At 37.4% G+C, this 22,784-nt stretch overlaps 2 protein-coding genes and 1 non-coding gene across 8 annotated transcripts in view; 2 read left to right on the forward strand and 1 right to left on the reverse strand.

Moving 5' to 3' along the window:
* Positions 1–14,004, reverse strand: part of TMEM87A (transmembrane protein 87A) — a 44,242-nt gene extending 30,238 nt beyond the window's left edge. For 4 of the 5 annotated variants that reach the window (XM_028507825.2, XM_028507824.2, XM_036032089.1 and 1 more), the window contains exons 1-7: positions 13,811–14,004; positions 12,514–12,574; positions 9,643–9,728; positions 6,377–6,478; positions 4,308–4,361; positions 4,180–4,224; positions 894–999 (exon numbers count right to left, since the gene is read on the reverse strand). In XM_028507825.2, coding sequence (XP_028363626.1) covers positions 894–999; positions 4,180–4,224; positions 4,308–4,361; positions 6,377–6,478; positions 9,643–9,728; positions 12,514–12,574; positions 13,811–13,966 — 610 coding nt within the window. In that variant the 5' untranslated portion in view covers positions 13,967–14,004. Of the gene's footprint in view, positions 1–893; positions 1,000–4,179; positions 4,225–4,307; positions 4,362–6,376; positions 6,479–9,642; positions 9,729–12,513; positions 12,575–13,534; positions 13,681–13,810 lie in introns of those variants that run through there. The other variant, XM_036032097.1, reaches the window with a different exon arrangement.
* GANC (glucosidase alpha, neutral C) overlaps positions 13,993–22,784 on the forward strand; it is an 86,604-nt gene continuing 77,812 nt past the window's right edge. Inside the window, exons 1-4 of one of the 2 annotated variants that reach the window (XR_003684122.2) lie at positions 13,993–14,264; positions 14,862–15,059; positions 17,815–17,877; positions 19,259–19,367. Coding sequence is in view for 1 of the 2 variants with exons in the window: in XM_028507821.2 (XP_028363622.1) it covers positions 15,031–15,059; positions 17,815–17,877; positions 19,259–19,367 (201 nt within the window). In the remaining variant the exon portion in view is untranslated. Of the gene's footprint in view, positions 14,265–14,839; positions 15,060–17,814; positions 17,878–19,258; positions 19,368–22,784 lie in introns of both variants that reach the window. The other variant, XM_028507821.2, reaches the window with a different exon arrangement.
* LOC114493753 lies at positions 17,097–17,258 on the forward strand. The gene has a single exon (XR_003684351.1). It is a non-coding gene; the product is annotated as a U1 spliceosomal RNA (small nuclear RNA).

Here is a 22,784-nt window from a genome sequence, read left to right on the forward strand (position 1 = left end):
TACATCACATGAACAGATTAAATGAGGAAATCTTTATGATCATTTTAATCAACACAATCAAAGCAACTGATAAAACCAAGTATTCATTCTTAACACTAAAAAAAATACACTTAGTAAAACTGGTATAGAAAGGGATAGCCTTAACCAAATAAAAATATTTTGGAAAAAATCTACAGTAAACATGTGCCAATATTGTAAAATAAGGATGACTAAGGCAACTGTTTCTATTCAAAATTCTCCTTGAGAAAGCAGAGGAGGAAAGGAGAATGCAGAGGAGAAGGAAGAAACAAAACAAAATTGTAAGAAATTAAGGCCAGTTAGTAAGCTATCCAAAATTCCAGGTAAGAGATGACTCCATGAACTGGGAAACAAGAATAAAAACAAGAACACCAAGAAAAATTGAGACAACTGACATACAAAATATGTTAGTTTCAGGTGCACAACATAGTAAGAATACGATTTTGTATCTCAAAACTGTAATTTAAAAATAAATTTAAAAAGAAAAATATTGAGACATTAAAAAAATCACCAAAGTCTATTAATAGTAAAATTATTTTTAAATTGCCAGGTTTTGACTTTGTAACTAAGTTTTGACAAGTCTATTTCAGAATGCCAAGAACATGATACTAATTAAAAATTTTAAAAGCTGGAGGATCAGATGAAGGAAAATGAAATCTAGTATCTATCATATATAATAAGAAAGCATATGTGAACTACCTAAGACTATCTGGTACATCTTAGGTACAGAAAAAAACGTTAATTTCTCTCCCTCAATTTTTCTACTTCAGAACAAATATTCTTAATTATTCCCTCCATTAAAGCAATTACACATGACCCACTATGCATGCCACAACTACATAATACAAATATAAAAAGAAACAAAATGTACTTACTAGTAAAAAGATTTTCTTTTGATGACTCCTTTGAAGATGAAATGCCAATATGTACAATAAAAATGTATGGTGCATCTTGCCAAGTTTTCAATGGATCATGCAATACCTAGAGAAAAAAAAAGGCATTAAAACTTCAAGTCTTAAGAATTAAGAACGCATGTTAATAATATAGTATGGAAATTTTGTTTCAGAATTACAAAGGATTTTTACTTTTAAGTTATAAAAGCAAAATATTCACCAACATGGAACTGTTTTGAGACCAGAAAATAAAGATCTAAAAACAAATATATTTACTGCAATGCTGTTTAAAATGACAAGATAAAGAAACATAAATGTTCAGTGATACAGAATCTGTTAACAAACTGTAATGTATTCATATAATAAAATACTATGCAGGCATTTAAATAATAATGCCATAAATATTTACTGAACTGCAAATGACCATGTTATACTGCTAAACTCTAAAAAATGTTATAATATAATACATATTATAAAACTCTCATTTGTTTATTTTTAATCCTCACTCAAGGATATGTTTTACTGACTTTAGAGGGAAAGGAAGGGAGAAAGACAGAGAGACATTGATCAGTTCCCTTCCATACATGCTCCGACCAGAGATAGAGCACAAAACCTGGGTATGTGCCTTGACCAGGGATCGAACCTTCAACTTTTTGGTACGTGATGATGCTCCAAACAACTGAGCCATCCAGCCAGGGCTAAGATTCACAGTTTTAAATAAATTAAATATAAATATGCACAAAGACAAAAGACTAGAAGACAAATATATTTATAGTCTCTGTGTGTGGTAGTATTATAGATGATTATTTTCTTTTCATTTGTGTATATTTGCTGTATTTTTTATAGTAAACATATACACATTAGCAATAAGGAAAGACCCAATGGATGTTCTCTGTTAAAAAAATAATAATAAAGCCTGCCATACCTAAATCATTTTTAGGTTAAAATTCTTTACAACTATAACTGGAGCAGGGAAGGTGGGAAGGTAGAGACACCTCCAGAATGGCAAAATAAGAAGCTCCGAAAATGCACTCACCCATTAAAAGCAGCAACAATATAGGCAAAAATATCAAAATCAACTTTTTGGAACTCTGGAAATTAATTATGGTAAGACATGCAACAGTCCTAGAACGACTTCCTCAAGAAAAATAGCCGAAGAGGGATCTCAGTAAGAAAACCAGCTGAATTTTGATAGTAAAAGCAAGCTTTGTGGTGTTTTTGTTCACCCTAATCCCATGCCCTTGCTCCAAGCTCCTTGAGACCAAATTACTTGCAACTATAACATCTGTGAAAAATGGAAGTGTGGCAACCACTGGAAAAAACAAGTTTGGAGAACCCCTAAAGCCCAACTGCCAGAACTTTCTGGAAGGTCCATTCCCAGGGCTTAACTTTTTTATGGCCTGACTCAGAGCTCACTCAGTGTGAAGGACCCTGTACTCACAGCACTCTCAAAAACACTCAGCAACTGTGGAAGATCACAGCTGCCCTGGTCAACATTACTAGGTAGGGCCATCGAGAGGCTGACTAAAAACTTTAAAAAGGAAAAACTGGACAAGATGTCCATAGGACATTCTGAAGAGCTCCCAGATATTCCTGAAAATCTAGAAGGCTGTGAGTACATGCAGGGCTGTGCATGTATGTGAGACTGTGCACACGTGACTGGGAGAGGCCTGAGAATGCCCTCATCACGCACCTCTGGCTGATGTTAAGGCTCTGCACAAGAAGGAAGTAAGAGTTAAGACAGTTTTAAATTGTGACAGAAGCCAGACATTAGGCCACAAATTGTATGATTCCATTTATATGAAATGAACAGAACAGGCAAATCCTTAGAGACAGAAGAACAGTGTTTGCCTAGGGCTGGGGGAAGGATGGAATGAGGAGTGACTGCTAATGGTTTATGCTGTGACTTTTTGGGGTGGTGAAAAATGTTCTGGAATTAGATAACAACTAGTGGTTGCATAATTTGTAAATATACTAAAAAACACTGAATTTTGCTCTGGCTGGCGTAGCTCAGTGGATTGAGCATTGAGCTCGGGCTGCGAACCAAAGTGTTGCAGGTTCGATTCCCAGTAAGGGCACATGCCTGGGTTGCAGGTCACGGCCTCCAGCAACCGCACATTGATGTTTCTCTCTCTTTCTTTCTCCCTCCCTTCCCTCTCTAAAAATAAATAAATAAAAATCTTTAAAAAAAGAATATCTGGTACCTAAAAAAAAAAGCTAAAATTTACAAAAAAAAACCCACACTGAATTTTATGTTTTGAAAGGGTAAATTCTAAGATATGTATATTATGTCTTAATGAAGTTGTTATAAAATTAAAAGCTTTAATCTGTTTTGTAAAAAGCATGACCCAACATAGATAACTACCTATTTTCTCTGTATTTTAAACTGGCAAAGTTTTAAGGAATTACTGTGAATTAGAAAGTGAATTATGCAAATTTAAAGCACATTTATAGTATTCAACCTATCTCAATTTTCTAAACTCTGTTCCTGTTATATTCTATCCCAAATAATTTTACATGGGGTTTAAGGTTCTTTCTTAAATGTTTCTTCCTACCTAAAAGTAATATTTGTAAAATGTAACATAACTGGAGCTGCCACCCCAGAGGAACTGCCTTGCATGTATTACTCCTCCAATCTTCGGAATGAGCCGGAGAAACACTGTATTCTGCATAACTGTTTGCAAAACTAACGGTAAGGCAGACAGCCTGACTACCAGACTGAAAATTAAAGACATTCTTTAGAATTAGTACCACCATGTAGAGCTTAAAAAAAAAAAAAAATCTTAGCTTGCACTTAGAGAAATTCCTTCCTTGACTCATTAACTTCAATAGAAATTCCTTCCTTCAATTCACATTTTTCCCCTTCCCCTTTTCATAAATACCCCTTGCCTTTGCCTCCTAATCAGAACATTATTTGGGTTTCTGCCAGAATCAGTGATTTCCAGAACTGTCATTCTTCCTGGATCTCAAATAAATGCTTTTGCCTCTCACCTTGGCTTTTTATTTTTAGGTGGACATATTTTAGAGGTAATAAGTACAAAAATGATACAGAATGATTGTAGCAAATATGGAAAACACAGAAAACATAAAGAAGAAAATAAAAATCACTCATATCATCACCCAAAAACAACCATTATTAACACTTCGGTGCACAGCTTCCAGTCTTAAGTTTCTTTTTAAATGTCAGCATACCAAGATAATTCAAAATACACAAACATAAGAATACCAAAATAAGTGTTTAATACCCCAAATTCATTACACCACTTACAATTTTTTCTCCAGTAGTGGTAAGATTTGTTCCATTCTCCTTAGCCTTAAATATTTAAAAAAAGAGGAAAAAATTAATTCAAATTTTTAACTTTACTCTCAGAAATATTTAACAAGGAAAACAATTACCTCTTGTTTTTCTCCTAAAAGAGGCAATCGATGCACGAAATCCCCAGAAAAGCTCTATGAAAGAAATATAACACTAAAATTAAAGATGTATAATAGTAAAGTATAAATCAAAATCCACAAGAATGGTTAAAGCAAAACATGTTATAATAGTAAATATAATAATATGGCATTGACAGACAAAAGCTTTTTAATTAACCACAAAGAAGTAAATAAAACTCTGCTGGGAACTAAAACTACTACCGAAGCAAACTGGCCACTCAATTCTTCTATAAGAATTATAGATATTTAAGAATGACAAAACCTTAGATAAAAGATATATGCTCAGGATGGAGGGATCTTTTCTAGTTCCCTACCCTTCTACAGATAAGGAATATGTGGCTTAAAGCTCAAAGCTTTATGTAGAAATGGGATTTGAATCTAAGATTACTAACTTGGGTACACTGCTCCTTCCACCACAATACACTGCATGGCTATAAAAAACCTACTCTAATTTTAATATTTACTTTTCTTACCAGTTACAAGTAGATGAGGCATTCTCCTTCCTGAGTAATTAGAGCACGTATTTCAATTCTGTTACATTAGACTGGAGGAGGGAAAACCTTACCAACAGGGGTATATGACAGGACCCTAGAAAGATTACAGCAGATCTAAAGGTACTTGGGCAACAGTATACAATAAGTAGCTTTCTCAATCAAATCTGGAAAAAGTCAACCAATTCTGGGCTTGAGGATAAATTTGGAGAACCCACAGAAACCTTCCTAGTTAACATCACATTGTTCCTAGCTTTCTTTTTTGACCATTCTTCCACCATTTAAAAGATATTTTTTTCTTCTTCCAAGTCCATAAATCTAAGCTATGACAAGAACTCAATCTTTATAGTTTAATTACTTCATTTGCTTATTACTAATTACTCACTTAAAGCCTTCTTATAAACTACTAGTAACTAGACAGAAAATCTAGCTTTCCGTGAACTCCTTGCTTCTTCAAGGCAATTTGTTAAATATTGTGTAGCAATATTTAAATGCAGTAAACATGAAGCAAAGGCTGTAATTACAGTAACTATTTATAACACCTATAAATTTTTCTTTAAAAATCTGTGTCAAATCCTCTAAGAAAAGAGAATTGTATAATATAAACTCCACTTATATGTGAGAAATTCAATGCTTTGATTTCAGGTCTGTAGCAGTAAAATCTAAAAATGCTAATTTGGGGGGAACAACACATATAAATTTGATGAAGTGACAGGAGATTTAAAAATTGGTGGTTTCAAATGCCCACCAGGGGATGAACAGATAAACACAACATGGTATATATGTACAAGGAAGTGTTATTCAGCCTTATATAAAGGAATGAAGTTCTGATATGTTATATGGATGACCCTCAAAAACACTGTTAAGTGAAAGAAGCCAAACAAGTATCGTACAATTCTACTCCTGTAAGATATCTAGAACAGTGAAATTCATGGAGATGGAAAGTAGAAGAGCTATTTCGAAGAACGTGTGTGGGGGTGTTTTGTTTTGTTTAGAGAGAAAGGAAAGGGGGGAGAGAGACAGAGAGAGAAACATCCAGGTGAGGAAACATCGAAGGCCTGCCTCCCATGTGTGCCCTCACCAGGAATCGAACCCCCAACTTTTTGGTGTACAGGACAATGCTCCTCTTCAACCAACTGAGCCACACCAGCCAGGGAGGGGTGTTATTGTTTAATGGTTAAGAAGTGTCAGTTCATGATGAAAAAGTTCTAGAAGTGGCTAATGGTGATAGTTTGAGCACAACATAAATGTACTTAATGGCAGTATTTGACACTAAAAAAAATGATTATAATAGTAAGTTTTTTTGTTATGTATATTTATAATAAGAATAAAACAGGGGTTTGATTCTTATACACACGAAAAGTACATCCTCTTCTGTGATGAGAAAATATGTAGGTGGCTGGCCATGTACCTATCAGAACATGCTTCTAACTTATTTGTCAAAAGAAAGAACTGGGGAGTAGGAAATAATTATCATCAAAGTACAGGCATCACATTTTTCAACTCTTCTATTTCCCTCTAACCACCACCAAACATTACTTGTGTCTTAAAGAGTTCACTGCAGTTCTGGAACAATTTGGATGCTGCTTGGTATTTCCCAGACAATTCCTTTTTTTCCAAATATGTCTCCATATCATCTGCCTGGAAAAACAGAAAAAAATACAATAACTTACTTTTTGCAAGTAAGATATTTAGAAGATATACACCGCCTGTAACACAAATATAGTTTAGGGCTTAGTATTTTAAAAATTAACAACACAAGATGAAGACTCTATGTTAGTGCCCATGACTCCAACAGTGCCAGACTCTAAAGTCTTAGTCTATGTTTCACAAGTGGTAGTTCCTCTAAAAATTCTAGCAAGACTGGGAAAATGTCAGACTCTAGAGGGCTTCTTTTTTCTCACAGAAAATATATTTATAAGAATTATTTGACTAAATTAACAATACCAATGAAAAGATATACTTGTGCTCATAAGCTAAGATAGAGTATATAATTGCTGTAGCCCTTCACAGCCTACTGCTGATACTCTGGACAAATTTATCATTTCTGCTTCTTCATTGATCAGTTCTGTGTATTCTTCTCTGATACCTACATGCCTAATCTTGCCCTTTTGTTTCTAATGTCCAATATCACATCTCTAACTATCTATCTGTCAATTCCAGAATTTTGTCCTATGGCAATCCAAAATAATTCTTGACTTGTACTACCTATGAAGACTAGATATTAACCAGTTCATTACAAGTTTCAAATACATAAAGTTTTTAACTGTAAATTCAATTAGTAATCAATTAGCAGAAAAAGATCAGCAAACAATATTTCAAACCATATTCTGACACTATCATTTCTAAATTCTTCAGTCCTTTTAGTCCTCCTCCTATTAATCCTAGCCAATGTTGGATAACAAATGCTAAAAACAGTTACCAACACCACAAAAAAGATAATTTAAACCCTAATACTAGGTAGAAATTCAAAATGCTTAAGGTTTAAAAAACCGACTGAATGGTAGAAATTTTTAATAGACCAGTCAGATTATCTTTGAAAAGAAACCTCAAGAATAGTAGGGGGACTGTAATACATTAAAAAAAGATTAGCCCTGGCTGGTGTGACTCAATGGATTGAACTCTGGCCTGTGAACCAAAGGGTCACCAGTTTGATTCTCAGTCAGGGCAATGCCTGGGTTGTGGGTCAGGTCCCCAGTAGAGGGCATGAAAGAGTCAACCACACATTGATGTTTTTCTCCCTTTCTTTCTCCCTCCCTTCTCCTCTCTAAAAATAAATAAATAAAATATTTTAAAAAATTAAAGCAAGCAAGCAAACAGGTAAAATGTACCATGGAAATTCTGAAAGTGTGGTCCACAGACCCTTTCATGAGGTCTAAGAAAACTATTTTCTTCTTCTTCTTCTTCATCATGTTATTTGCATCATCATCATCATCATATGTTATTTGCCTTGTACTGATAGATGTAAAAGTAATGATGGGTAAAACTGCTGCCCCTTATCAGGAACCAAGGCAATGAAACCTAACTGTACTAGTCATCGTGGTATTCTTCACAGTCACAAACTTGCAGTTAAAAGGAAAAAAACACAAGTTTTATGTAAGAATGTCCTTGATGAAGCAGTAAAGGTTATTAAATCTGAACCTTTAAGTACATGCCTTTTTATTTTCTCTGATTACTTTTTTTTAATCCTCACCCAAGGATATATTGATTTTAGAGAGGAAAGTCACGGGGATATAGAAACATCAATCAGTTGCCTCCCATACACACCCAACCAGGGACTGAACCTGCAACCTTTTGGTATACAGGACAATGCTCCAACCAAATGAGCCAGCTGGTCAGGGCAAGTACATGCCTTTTTAATATTCTATGACACAAAATGGGAAGTATGCAAAAATACTATAAATGTGCCAAGATAAACACTCTGCAACTGACCTGACTTATAAACTAAATAGTCTTTTTTCATTTACTTGAAAGAACAACTGACAAACTAGTTATTCATACTTGGTTATTTGGGTGATATTTTCTTGCAAATGGGCAAAGGAAAGCTGTCACTTCAAGGAAAACAACGGACGGTATTCATTGCCAGTGATAAAATTTGAATTCTTAAGCAAAAATTAGAATTTTGGAAAATTTGTTATCTGCCTCACTATGAGCTTTAACAGCTTCTAGTACTCTGAGGTTCTGATGAGACTGAAGAGTGACACTGACAAATATAATTTTGAGTTAACTGTAAAATGAGTTAATATTTGGAAAGTTTGTATAATTCAACCAACTAGTATTTTCTAAATGACCAAGAATGATGCTACAAAATCAAACATGGGTAAGAGACCAAAGTACAAGACACAGCTATTTATTTATTTATTTATCTATCTTTTTTTATTCCTCACCCGTGGATATGTTTTTGATTTACAGAGACAGAGAAATTGAAAGGGACAAAGAAACACCGATATGAGAAATATCCATCAACTGTCTCCATTATGCGCCCCCCACTAGGAATTCAAACTCACAACCTAGGTATGCATCCTGACTGGGGATTGACCCCACAACCTTTTTGATGTATGGGACAATGTTCCAACCAACTGAGCCACCCAGCCAGGGTGACATACCAGTTTATTTTACTATAACAGATTTTTTTGAAAGTTCACTGATATGCTTTTCAGATTCCACATTACAACTAACCTTTAAGAAACTCCACTTGTTAAGTTTTGGTATGGAATCAAAGAACAATATCCACAAGTATCTGAAAATATTTTAAAATACCATTCTCTTTTCCAACTACCTATCTGTGTAAGGCCATATTTTGTGCGTATACTTCAACCAAAATAACTTATTGCAACAGACTGAGTAAAGGATACAAGAATCTAGCTTCTACTATACCAGTCACTAAATTTGCACAAATACAAAATAATACCACTTTCTGGTCTTTTTTTTTTAAAGAAATGGTCATTTTTCATTAAAAATTTTATAATAACATACACTAAGTTTATTATTGCTAATTTTTATTATTATTTATTTTTATTATTGCTTATTACTAATTTTGAATTAATAAATATTTCTCTATTTTCTCACTTTTAATTTCTAATATAGCAACCTCCATGAACAAATGCTTTTGGAGTCTGCATAATATTTAAAAATGTAAGAGTTCTAAGACTAGAAAGTTTGAGATTTGCTGGCAGCTAGGCCTGTAACTTGGGAAGCATGGATCCTAGTTTCAGTTTTTCTCCTTCACAGGACACTCCTTCTCTCAGGTTGGGACCTCATGATCTCTAAAGTCCAAGAAAAGTCTGTAATTTTATGTTCCTTACCTTGAAGGTATAGATGTCATTGTAACAATCAGCACTTTTCAGATACCAGGTTATATTCAAAGGTACATCACAAGGTTCTCCATCAACTATAAAATAAGAATCTTTGTGAATCAAAGATGGTTCCCAAACCCCACATTCCATTTATTTCCTGCCAAAATGAGATACTCAAAGACCATCCCTCTTCCAAACAGAAGGTAATGAAGTAATATGCAGAAGGAACTGGACGGTCTTTGAATAAATTAAATATGTTACCCACAGAAAGAAAAAAACAGTTAAGCAGTTTTTAACCTTTGAAACTGTATCTATTTTTTGCTTTAAAACCTTGATTTCTGGTTCTCTGTTGGGAAAAACGTGGAAATAAAGCAGTCCTAAGTTAAAACCAGTCTTCTATTATCACTCAAATATTTGTTAAACAGAGCACTTAAATACTATGTTACATAAAGCTGTTAGGCCAAAGACAGGAATAGGAGGGAACAAATTACCAAGACCCTTAAAAAGGATACATTCTAGTTGGAGAGACAAGGAGTAACAACATTAGAGATGCCACAAGGCAACATTTAAAACAGTGGGGAAAAAATTCATGGCCTAAATCTTTGCAGATACTAAGATTGGATAGAAAAAACTATGAATATAAAGCAAACCTGGCCAAGGAAGGTAGGAACTGCAAAAGCAAAAATAAAAGAGTATTAGATTGTGTTCAAAACCCACCTTATGAGAGGCCTCAAGGAACTTTATGAAATCATAAAAGCCTCATATAACTTACTAAACATAGTCTGGAACACAATATTCTAGTAGATCAAGGTATTAGTCTGAAGACTTGGAAATGTAAATCTGACTATATGACTGATTAGCTGTTTCACCAGGGAAAGTCATTCTTTGATTCTTGCATAGAAGGGAAAATATACCCAGGATACCTACTTTATGCAAAAAACAAAGATAAACATGACTGCATCTAGGAAGCTACTTTTGGTTCTTAACAAAAGAAGCACACCTCAAGTTATAACCTTTCCCTTTTCTGTTTTAAATTGTTTTCTCAAACTAGTTTTTAAATGACACACTTTTACAAGGCTCAATTAAAATAACACGAAAATCTGATGTTAAACAGAATTTATGGGACTGATAAAAAGAATATTGCAATCTTGCTATGAACTATTCAGAAGAACCATACAGAGCAGGGATAAGTAAAATCCAGTAAAAGGTTCCCCCAAACAAGAGGTCTGCAGGGAAACTTGGCTGCAAAAATACTACTATTAATATTAAAAGACACCAGTAAGAACTTTGAATAAATGGCTTTAAGAGATAATGAAAAAGTTCCTGCTGATTTCATGGAAAGCTATATATAACAAACCCACAAAAGTTTAAGATCAGAGACAAGGTAAATATTAGAAAGCACACAAGCAAAGTGAAAGATAATGTAGCTTTTAGGGAGCCACAAATCCTCCAAAAACAATGAAATGCAGACAGTTCAAAATATGTAGCTTGTGTAACTTAGCAAAATATCATTAGATCAAAATATAGGTAAAAAAGACTACACATAATAAAAGGAAAGAATAGCAATACAGGATGTCAGACAAAAGACAAAATACTTCTACTCCTAAAAGCTACTGTTACCTAGTAAAGCAACTCATAAGAAAAACCAGTGTATCAGAGTACATTTGATTTAAGTCAAATTTAAGTCATCAATCAGGAGATTATATTGTCATGGACACAGTATATTCTTCATAGAATTCTACCTGCCTCCTGCACCCCCAGAAGACTAAAACTCAACAAGAGCCTTTTCTATCTCTTCTCTCCTAGCACATAGCTTTTAGTAACTATTTACTAAATGATTAAAAGAGTGAAATCATAAAACTGTGACTTCCAACTCTGCATTTTCACAGAGACAGATATGCATAGAAGCACATATGGATGATTTAAGATTTTAATCCCTGATCTTAAAATGGAACTGCCCATGATCATTTGTTCTCTACAATAAAGCCAGTTTCAGAAATAAAAGGAAGCTTTTCTTTAATATACAATGGGATATTCTGGATTCAGAGACAGTGGTTTTTCAACTGGACAGACTGGTTTTGTTCTACATAATCCCTATTTCCTGATAATGTCTTTGAGTTTCCTCTTGCAAAGATCCAAGTGGTAAAAATACTCCTTTTGTAAACAAAAGATTTACTCAACATATTCATTTAGAGCCAATGACCTGACAAACCTACGTCATGGGCTCAGTAAATACCTAACAGGCACACCAAGACAAAACCAGTGGTATCTCTGTAACTCAGAACAGATCAAGACACCATGCCCGCAATCAACCAACACAACTTGTCTAGCCCAACAGTTGACCCTCGAGCAAGATGGTTTGAACTACATGGGTCCATTTATACATAGATGTTTTCAATAAATACCTGTACTGTACTGTTTTCTTCAACAGTCAGCAGCTCACAGAGGCAGAGGGCTGACTGTAAGCATTGTTCTACACCATTTTATGTAGGGGACACGAGCATCTGAGGCAGGGGGTCTTAGAACCAATCTAACTCCCACAGATACTGAACAACTTAAGTTTTGAGAGAGTCAAAAGTTGTATGTGGATGTTTTGACTGCACGGGGCATGGGAGGACCTGATCTCCTCATTTTTCAAGGGTCAACTGTATAAACACCAGAAAAACGAGAAGAAAGTAGAATTCATACAAATAAGTATTCTGAAGATTATTCAGTGAAAGGACCTCAGTTATACACATATCCTTATGCCTAGACAGTGCTGGACTTTTAAATTTCAGAACTTATGTTGAAAATAAGTCATTAGAAGTAGAAAATAGGTAATTAAAAGTTTAAAATGACTCAAGAACTCAAACAAAAACTTCACAGAATACAAAAACTCACATTTCAGGAAGATAGTGGTATTTTTGAAGAGGATCTTTCCAAAGCTAAAGTAATTTTTCCCCTGCAAAGGTAAAGGAGAGAAAGGTAATTAGCATGAGATCACTTTAATTCCCAAGGCAGAATATAAGTGGCATAAAAACCTACATTTATAAAATGTTCAAGTTAGGTTTTTTTTTTTTAACAAAAAGGGAATCACTAGCCTTCCTTTTAGTAAAATTCCACCATATCCAAACCACAGGATGCTGAAGCTTGGTGCAGTCATTCCCACCACACCCCGCACCCCACCAGGCCATGAGAGAGGCAAGATCTCTGGAAGGCAGGCAGCTAGAAGTCCCAACTTAAATATTCATAGAAGGTACACCTTAATCAATTCATCATCCTCTTTACTCATTCATCATTGGTCAGAATAACCAGTAATTTCTTCAAATAAACTATTCTATGAGCAAATAGCCAGATTTAATTCATTTTAGTAACAAAACCTAAAATTGGGAACCCGAAGATCTTCACCAAATGAACAAAAGCTATAGTGCTTGTCATATAAAAGCTCAAATAAAATTTTGACATTACAACCAGTGAAGAGAACAGAATGAAACAAGAAGGCACCATGGTTTTAACTCGACTAATAATGATTTTTTGGCATTTCCTGTCTGCATCTAATTTTTGTTTGCTCACTGGACTACAGCTCTTATTCAAATGAAGTACAAAAGGGGTTAGGAGGCAGAAAAGGTAAACCTATCTAGTTAAGTGTCCAAACGAAAGGTTAACCTTACCATATCAAATTTTAGAATACTATTTCTTCCAGTTTAGCCTTCTCGTACTAGAATACATATTTTTTATGCCTGGGCTTCTTAATTGCACGGCAAAGCTTAGAATAACCATTTCAAAGTTCAAACTAAATCGTACAACTTCGTAAGTAGAACTATTCAGCAACAACAAAAGTGCAGAAGGGAAGAAAGACGCCTATGTACATATTCCTCTCATCCAACGCGGGGTCACTGAATTCTGTAAAACTTCAGCTTACCTGTCTCAAGTCAGGCACTGAAAGGTCTCTGCTACGAAACCGTTCCACCACTGCACTCCTGATGTGGCGCTGACATTCCTGCTAGTCTACGCATAGAGGTTCCCGGTTTTGCGCTCCAGGGAGGTGGCGGGGGGGGGGTCCCCGTTTACCAGAGACAAGGACGCTCCAGGCAATCCCACCCCTTGGGAAGCCAACTTCTGCAGAACTTTCATGGACCCCTTGGGCCGCCGTAGCCCCACCCCTCGCTCCCCCAGGCTGTTGCCTCGGAACACTCACCGATGGTATTGGAATATGCCACTTGGATCGGTCAGTAGCGGCGACGAGTACCGGTCCGACACCAAAAAGCGACAGTGGAGATGGCTGAGCCCCCAGAAGAAGAAGAATGACAGGCAGCAACTGAAGCCACGCAGCCGCCGCCATCTTCCCAGTCATGAAGCGTCTACCGAAAGCATTTCACCTTCTTCCGGTTCGTCTCGCCCTCTTCCGGCTCTGCTCTGGGGAAGGTGGGGGGCGGAGCAGCCGCATCCTCGAAACCTCGCGAGCATTGTTTGGCGAGTCAGCGGCCCCTCCTTCCTGAAGTCGTCACTATTTGGTGGGAGCACGTGGAAAAGTTGCGCAGGCGTCGTTCTGTCAAAACCTGGTCACCTTAGCGAGCTAGAATGATCTCCAAAAACCTCTCCGCCTCAACCGGCTCTTCTCTCTCCTAGTCCTTAACGGGTTTGGGGACCAGGTAAGCATCCCGTGTAGTGTGTGGCTCTTTTCTCCTGCTGCCCCTTATGCCGCTTAAGTCAAAGTCAGACTTCGGGACCAGAAGTCTGGGAAAGCCAAAGTAATCTGTTTGCCTGTTTGGGGTCTAGTCATGAGTTCCCAGTTTCTGGCAGTAATAAAGACTGAAATTTGGCGGTGGTGCAGTATAAGCGATTAGTAAACTGGATTATGTAATAGATAACCTCTTTAAAAAGTCCTTTCTAGCCCTGAAAAGTATGATGCTGCTGTAGAGTTTGAGCGGAGAACATAAAGCTCCAGCAAAGACCTGGCTGGCATTCCCACTCAAAATTAAAAACAGTGAGAAAGTCGGTCAGTTTTCAATAAATGGCGTGACTGCCCTGAGATAGACCTGCAGAAGCTTCGCCCCAATCAGGCAGACCATCTCTGTACTTCATGATTCACAGGCTGGAATTTTCAACCTCTAGAACTCTTTGAGTACACCCCCTCTGCTGCAAAGACCTTTCCGGTTCCTAACGAAAGCAGTTTCTCATCAGTCACCCATTACCAAGAAATATTTGCTAAAGTAATTCCCTGTAGAAATACTCGTTTGTCCTGGAAGTTCCAGGAGGAAGAGTCGAGTTGTCTCTGCTTAAGGACCTGGAGGGGACTCCCATTTCCCAGAGACTTGATGGTGGAGAAGTGCTGGTGGTAATTTCGAAAGAGACATCTCCGTGCTTGAAAAGATCACCAGACTAAGTGCTGGGAGCCTGTGAAGTGACTTGGAAGCCATGGAACCATCCGTAGAAGAGGAAATCAGGTGAGGACCCAGTGATCCTGAAGGGACAGACTCCAGGGCCCACGGAAGCAGGGGATAGTACCTGGAAGTTCCTAAAAGCAAAATTCTGGCTTTGAAGGTTTTGTTGTTCGATTCCACTTCTTATATATGCATGCTCTATATTTGGGTACTTTATCTTTTTCTCTCAGTTCCCCAGGAATTAGTGTATATTAATAGCTAGACCCTCCTAAAATACTTTCAGGATAGTTAACAAAACTGGAAGAGCTGTGATCAGAACATGAAATTTCAAGCATGTTGCTTATCAACTATGGCTATACTCACCTCTTCCCGTATTACTCCAGAGCTCATTCTTCAAAGCTGGAAAGAGGAGATTGCAAATTTCTTAATCTTTGCACACTTGATTAAAAGAAACAGAAACACTGATAAACCATTTTTTTCGTATGGCCAAATGTATCTGCCCAGGCTTGTTTTCATAATATTTTAAAAATGGTATTCAGTCATAGCTTTAATCATGGACATGCTGACTGAAACTGCATTCAGCCACACCTCTGCATGAAAGCCAATGGTTCCTACCCCCCTTATATCCTGTAGTTGTCTTAGTGAGTATATGTTAAATACATAATTTCCATTAGCACTATCCATACTTTTTGTTCATGTTCTATGCCAGAAACAGCTCTCTGGACACTTGGTCTGAAAAAAGCACTGACACCTAGGTGGTCAGCATCATCATTAAAACCGAATAATTTTTCTCCTACACGTGTTTCTGTTCTTGTCCTTTGCACATGCTCTGCTGTAGCATGCCAGGTAGATCTGTGATTGTGGGCTAGGCTCTCACAGAAATCTTGGACACAGCCCTTCATATCTTCCTCAGAGCTCAGTATTCAGTAAGAATGTCCTGAAAATATTTTGTTAAATAAATGAATGGACAGATTGTTTTTGTTTGTTTGATTTAGGTGTTTTTTTTTGTTTGTTTGTTTTTGTTCCTTCAGATTTTATTACTGTAGTGATAGCCTTCGCTTATTATGTTAGTGAAGAATTTGAGTTCTTATTGCCGGATAGAAAAGAATTTAGACCAGGGACACTGATAAAAGCACAGGCAGGCCCTGACTGGTGTGGATCAGTGGGCTGGGTGTCCTCCCATGAAGCAAAGGTCCCTGGTTCAATTCCCAGTCAGAGCACATGCCTGGGTTGTGGGCCAGGTCCCCAGTAGGGGGCACACGAGAGGCAACTGATACATGTATCTCTCCCTTTCTTTCTCCCTCCTTTCCACTCTCTCTAAAAGTAACTAAATAAAATCTTTTTTAAAAGAATAAAAAATAACACACAGGCAGATTTATTGAGGCTCTGCAGAGGGCAAGAACACTGAGGTAGGTTCCAGGTTCTAAGCACCAGCTGTGGGGCTCAGTGTTTATACACAGAAGTTGGTAGGGTTAACCAGAGAGTTGGTTAGCAGGCTTCTCCTTTTTTGGAACACTGATGTCTGAGTATATGTCAGCAAAGCGAAGCATCACCTGGGATTATGCAACACTCATGAGATGCGGGATGGGACTTTCCCAATCAGGTATTGAGTTGGTCTCTGTGGTTGGTGACTTGGCTTTAGATCTGAAAAACAAACTTAAAAGAAGTGAGGGTAGTTCCTGGACCACTGTTTTAGAACTACCTATTGATAACTGCTATAGTACTGGCAGGGCTCGACTTGATGGAGCAATTTTGGGAAACATATTATTCCACCTGTTTCAATTATTTTACTTTTTTAATTGAATTTATTGGGGTGACATTGGTTTATACGAGTATTGTATTTTGTGTTCACCACCCCAAATCTTCCATCACCATTTTTACTCATTATTTTGAAAGAATCCTTCCTCATAAGGAACAGTGCTCTTTTTTATTGCTTTCAGAGTAATCCCAGAATGTCATGTTTTATTGTTTACCTTGGATGACTTTAAAAAGGATCTTGTTCTATAGCACATGTTAGTGTGTTATGTTGTGGCCACAGCACAATTTTGCATTGCAGAGGTTTACTTCCCATATGTTTTTTTTTTAAGATTTTTACTTATTATACTTACCTGGCAGGGGAGATACCATGATCATGAAGGTGGTTTTCCCTGGACGAGGCTTACCCATTGCACTCAGGTGTACCAGCCCCTGTGATTTCCCCAATGTGGGAAATTTGACTGCATAATTTGTGATAGTGGGGGACTGCATTCATGCGCTTCCCTGAAAAAAGAAAGATTTTTATTTGTTTGGTTTTAGAGAGAGGGGAAGGTGGGGAGAAAGAGAGAGAGAGAAACATGTGCAAGAGAACATAGGTTGCCTCTTGCAAGCCCCCAGCTGGGGGCCTGGCCCCAACTCAAACATGTGCCCTGATTGGGAATCGAACTGGTAACTTTCCCGTTCACAGGCCAGCACTGAATCCACTGAGCCATCCCAACCAGGGCTATTTCCCTTGCTTATACTATAGTTAGAGAAGGTACAAAAATTGGGTTCACAAATCTTATGTAAAATAACTTTCATTTTTTTAAAAGATTTTATTTATTTACTTTTAGAGAGTGGGGAAGGGAGGGAGAAAAAGAGGGAGAGGAACATCAATGTGCAAGAGATACATGGATTGGTTGCCTCTCACACACCCTGAGGTGGGGACCTGACCTGCAACCCAGGCATGTGCTCTGACTGGGAATTGAACCAGAAGACCTTTCTGTTCTTAGTATGGCATTCAATCCACAGAGCCACACCAACTAGTGCTAAAATAACTTTTTTAAAATGTCTGTTTATTTAGTGTTGAAGATGAAGCTGTGGATGAAAGCATTTTCAAAGACTGCAGCAAGATTGCTTTCTACAGGTAAGGAGAGGAAATGTATTACTTAGATGAAAACATTTCTGACAATATTTCAAAACTGATGTGTAGTAAATTTTTGAGAACTGATAGGCTTTCTAAGGAAAGGACCAATTAAGAAATTCAATAATTAAGGAATTTATCAGACATTTGCCTTTAACTTTATATATTTACTACTGTGGTATCTAAACTTTTTAGTAAACAGGCAGTTTATTTTAAAAGTCAGTGTTTTTATAAACTGATGTTAAAATTTTATGTCTTTGAGTAGATAATACATTTTACATGGTTCACAAATCAAATAAATGAAAAGATGTACATTGAAAAGTATTTTCATTCCTGTCCCCTTCCACCCAATTCCACATCTTGTCCTTTTAACCAGATTTATTAACCTCTTATTTATCCTTGCAGCATTTCTTTTCGTTGACTGGATATATTCTCATATCACCACCCTTCCTATACCAAGTAGTTTTTTATATCTACTACTACCTCTTTTTTTTCTCCTTCATAATTTATTCTAAAGAGCTCTGCATGAGTATATGGAGATTGTCTTCTCTTTTTAGAGCTATATAATATTCCATTTGGGTAGATGGTACTATAATTCATTCAGTTGTTCTCATATTGCTAGGTTTGGGGGTTGTTTTACTATAATAGCACTGCCACATTGAAAAGCTATACATATGTCATTTCCTTCATATGCAAGTGTATTAATAGGACAAATTTCTCAGGATGGATTTACTGTGTCAAAGAGTAAATATATTTGAAATTGTAGCTGTTACCAGATATCCCTCCACAAGGACTGTATCGTTTTGTACTTCTATCACCACTCTGTAAGATTGCCTATTTCCCCAGAGCCTTATGTGATCCCGAAATCGGAATCATCAAAAGTTGTATCATATATTATAACTTTGTAATTTATTCACCTGCTCTAAAAGAAGAATATCATATCATTTTAATTTGAACAAGTACTATAGAAGGAACTCTATAGTGAACTCCTAGTCACCTTGTTAAACCACTAAATTATACTAAATTTCCTTTAGAATTTATTGAGTTTCTATTAAAGTATACCTTGCATGGAAAGAGTGAAATTAATAAGCTAATAAATGTCATCCATGAAAACTGCCCTACCTTCTCAATAAAAGGGACAAAATACCATCCTTGAATAGTATTATGTGGAACAATTTTATTAGTACTTTTCTTATTACTACTAATTTTATTAGCACTATAATAACAAAGTACTCCTCTTAATACTTTATTGAAGTACTAATACTGTCTGTGCCCAGTTCACTTACTATCACAGTAAATATTAATGACTTCATCATGGTAATATAGTCTGTTGGGTGCGGACAATCACAGTAATTCTCAAGCATCTGTGTACTCCATACCCTAGGCGTCAGAAACAGCAGCTCTTCAAGAAGTCCACTTATCAGGCATTACTTGATTCAGTCACGATAGGCAAAGACAGCACCAGGTTCCGAATCATCAATGAAGCAACTAAGGTGAGATACAAATATTTTTCTACTGAGGATTATTTATTTCTATATTTGTGTTGAATGGAGGAAATTTCCACAAAGGCTAATTAAAACTGTTTTAAAAACAAACTTTGTTAGACAAGTACTATAATCTCTTTCATATCTATGCTAATATTCCTCTAAAAGTAATATGAATATCAATATATAGATTGTCTGTATATCAGATGCTTTCCTAGTTGTTTTACACATGTTTTTTTTCTTTCATAATACATCTAAAAGACACATCATATTATCCCCAATTTTCAGATAAGGAAATTGAAGTCTAAACAATCACTTGCTCAAAGTCATAGCTAGTGACCAGAATCTTTATTAGTGACGACTAGTAACCAAAGTTGTCACCTGCACCTGTGGACTCTGTCGAGCAGCCATGCTCTTTCTGTCTCTGTGACACAACATACAGTTGAGTGTGCAGCCTGAGCATGGTACAGAGTCAGTGAATGTCCAAACCTCAAAGTGTGGGTAGGCAGGGGGGACGAGGACTATGCAGTTGAAAAACCTAAGTCACAGTGTTCCACTTCCTGAGCTGCTTTACTAGCAGATCACCAAAGTTATTATATACTGAAAAGACTAGAGTAGTACTATATCCTAAGTTCTTGTCCTCACTTGTCAAGTCACCAGACTGTTTCAGACGCACCAGTCATAGAGGAAGTGCTATGGTCTGGGCGAGGAAGTGTGGCTATGCACAAAAACCCGGTGCTCCCAATCTGACCCTCATTTCCAGATCCTCCCCATCTTTGAAAGGCATCCTAAGCTTCTAAGTCCTCTCAGACCAATCTGGATTAATTGGTAACTTGTGAAACTGAAAGACAGTTAAAACCATGTGGTCTAGGCCCTTAATAGCTTGGATAGTAACTCTACCAATTCTCTAACAAAGCCCAGTTCTGGAAAGCAGACTGAGACAAAATCCCCACTTTCACTGCAAAGCTGTGACAGATCTCCTTGTGACTGCAATAGTTCTGGTCCTACAGTACCAAGCCGAGGAATCTCCTCAGAGAAAATGGAACAAAAACTACCCTGAACATCAGGGGGTTCTCTATAACACTTGTAAGGTCATTAATTTAGCAAAGGGTCCCAACTTATTCTCAGACAGGAGGAGCAATTACTCAGTGAGGAAGGCTACCTTCCTTATGAAGGTTTAAAGATTTTAGCTTATTTCATAGATATGGAATTTTCTAACATAACCTTCTTGCCCAAATTCAAGATAGAGGCCAGAATCATGTCCACAGTTCTGTGTTCTCTATCCCTGTTCCCAGCTTGTGGTTACTTAAGAATGTAGTTGTGGCGGCGGTGCACTGAGTTCATCTCACTGAACTACACAAATGGGATGGTTAGCCTTTCTCTAAAATTCAGTGCTGCTTCCTTTACCACCCATTTTTTCCTGGAGAAATTCATCCCCTTTGTGTTCTCAGTTCATGGTACTCCTGAAGTCATAGGTCTTCTACTGCTGATCAAAGTCTCCCAAACTACACATCCTTTCGTAGCCTAGTTTGATAGCTGTTCATAGGAAAACATGGGGCAGCACTAAATTCTTTCCTGGAGAGTCACTTGCCATTTGCACATGGTCTAATAGCCTGACATCTGGCCAAACCCCTGTAGTCAGGGTCAGCAGAGGCATTTGGCCCCATAAAATGTAAGGAGTCCACCAGAGACCTTCCAGGAGTCATTAGGCCTGCTACCAGACATTGGGTACCTTTCCTAACGTTTTATTTTTCTTGTTATTTGTTCATTTTCCTTCTTGTCTCCAATGTATCTAACCCTAGAGAGCTGTAGCTATCTCACAGTCAAGGCAAGAACCCCTTTCCATTCTTGGGGAGGCTTAAGACATTGAGCACCACCTGAACAATCCAGTGTCGTGATAACACATGCTGAGGCAAAGTAAATGAGGCAAAAGCAGCCTGAATACCAATGTGTGCCAAATGCAGATTCTCAACACAGGTTGATATCAACTAACTAGTGCAGTTAGTGGTAGATTCCCATATACGACCTTTGAAAGCTATAGATCAATTTATCTGCACACACCTCTGTTTGGATCCTGAAAATGTGAGGGGTAATGCTGTTCAGATCAGATGCCCGAACCAGAGTCCACCAGATCTGGATGCCTTCAGCAGAAAAGAAACCACAGTCCAGGACGACCTGTAGGACCTCGGCACAAGAAAGCACGTGACTCAGAAGGGTCAAACTGAGGAGTCCAACAAGCAAGGTCAAGTTATCTAGGATGTCAGCAACATGGCTCCCAAGACTGAGAACCTGGAGGACCCCTTGAAACAGACCTCATCATCAGGTATTGGAAATATTAGGGCTACATGCTGGGAATCTACATGCTTTCATCTCAGGCAAATGCATGCAAATGTTTACGTTTTGGGAGGTCACCCTGAAACTCTACCAAACTCCATTTTAATGACCTCGTAGTTTCTAGAACTTGAGATGACTAATAGGGATTTAAGATTTTATGCCCTCGTCAGTTTGATAGGGACTAAAAAATCCAGACAGTAATCTCTAAAGTTGTCTGAACCTTGCATCACACTCACTGCATAGTCAAGGAGTCCCCACTAGAGGTTGTTTCTGGGATGAGGTTGCTAGTCCACGGGTGATTTCACATTAGAATATGGTATGAGTATGTCTGGAGATTCAAAGCTGCATACATTCACTTATTCAGAATAACAGCTTTTTATTTCAGGTTCAGAGAGACAGAGCCCAACATCTAAGAGGATCCTGTTCAGCTCATAGGTATAGTTCTCAGATTTCACTGATGAGGCAGATTCTGACAAATCCAGCACTCTTAGTGCTTGCCTAACCCTACATCATTAAAACTCTAGCTTAAAGCAATAACTTTGTTAGTGAGGTCTGTTGTTAATTTTTGAAATCCTTCTTCCCAATCCCCTACCCCCAACCTTCCTCTTAATAAGACACCAGAAAACAGAATGAGGTTTCATTCAATATTGTCTTAGCTCAGGCTGCCTTAACAAAATGCCATACTTAAAGAACAGACATCTATTTCTCACAGATCTGGAGTCTGGAAAGTCCAAAATCTAAGTGTCTGTCAAGGAACCTATTCCTGGCTTACAGATTGCCACCTTCATGACCCCACCCCCATGACCTCATCTAAACCTAATCACTTCCCAAAGGCCCCATCTCCAAGTGCCATCACACTGAGGGCTCAAGCTTTAACATGTGAATTTGGGGGAGACACAGTTCAGTCCACAGTAATGTTACAACACAAGCTGAAGTGTTGCCCTGTGTGTTGCCTCTAGGACACCTAGGCTTTGAAGAAAAACTGGTTGCAGGTTCAAATGCATGAGTTTTCTCACATAGGGTCCCATTATAGTATCTTGCCTATTTCTGATGACAGGATAATAAGGTAGATATTTGATAAAGAAGCTTCCA

This window comes from Phyllostomus discolor, chromosome 1 (assembly GCF_004126475.2).
Source record: "Phyllostomus discolor isolate MPI-MPIP mPhyDis1 chromosome 1, mPhyDis1.pri.v3, whole genome shotgun sequence".
In the NCBI taxonomy this organism is placed as follows: Eukaryota; Metazoa; Chordata; class Mammalia; order Chiroptera; family Phyllostomidae; genus Phyllostomus; species Phyllostomus discolor.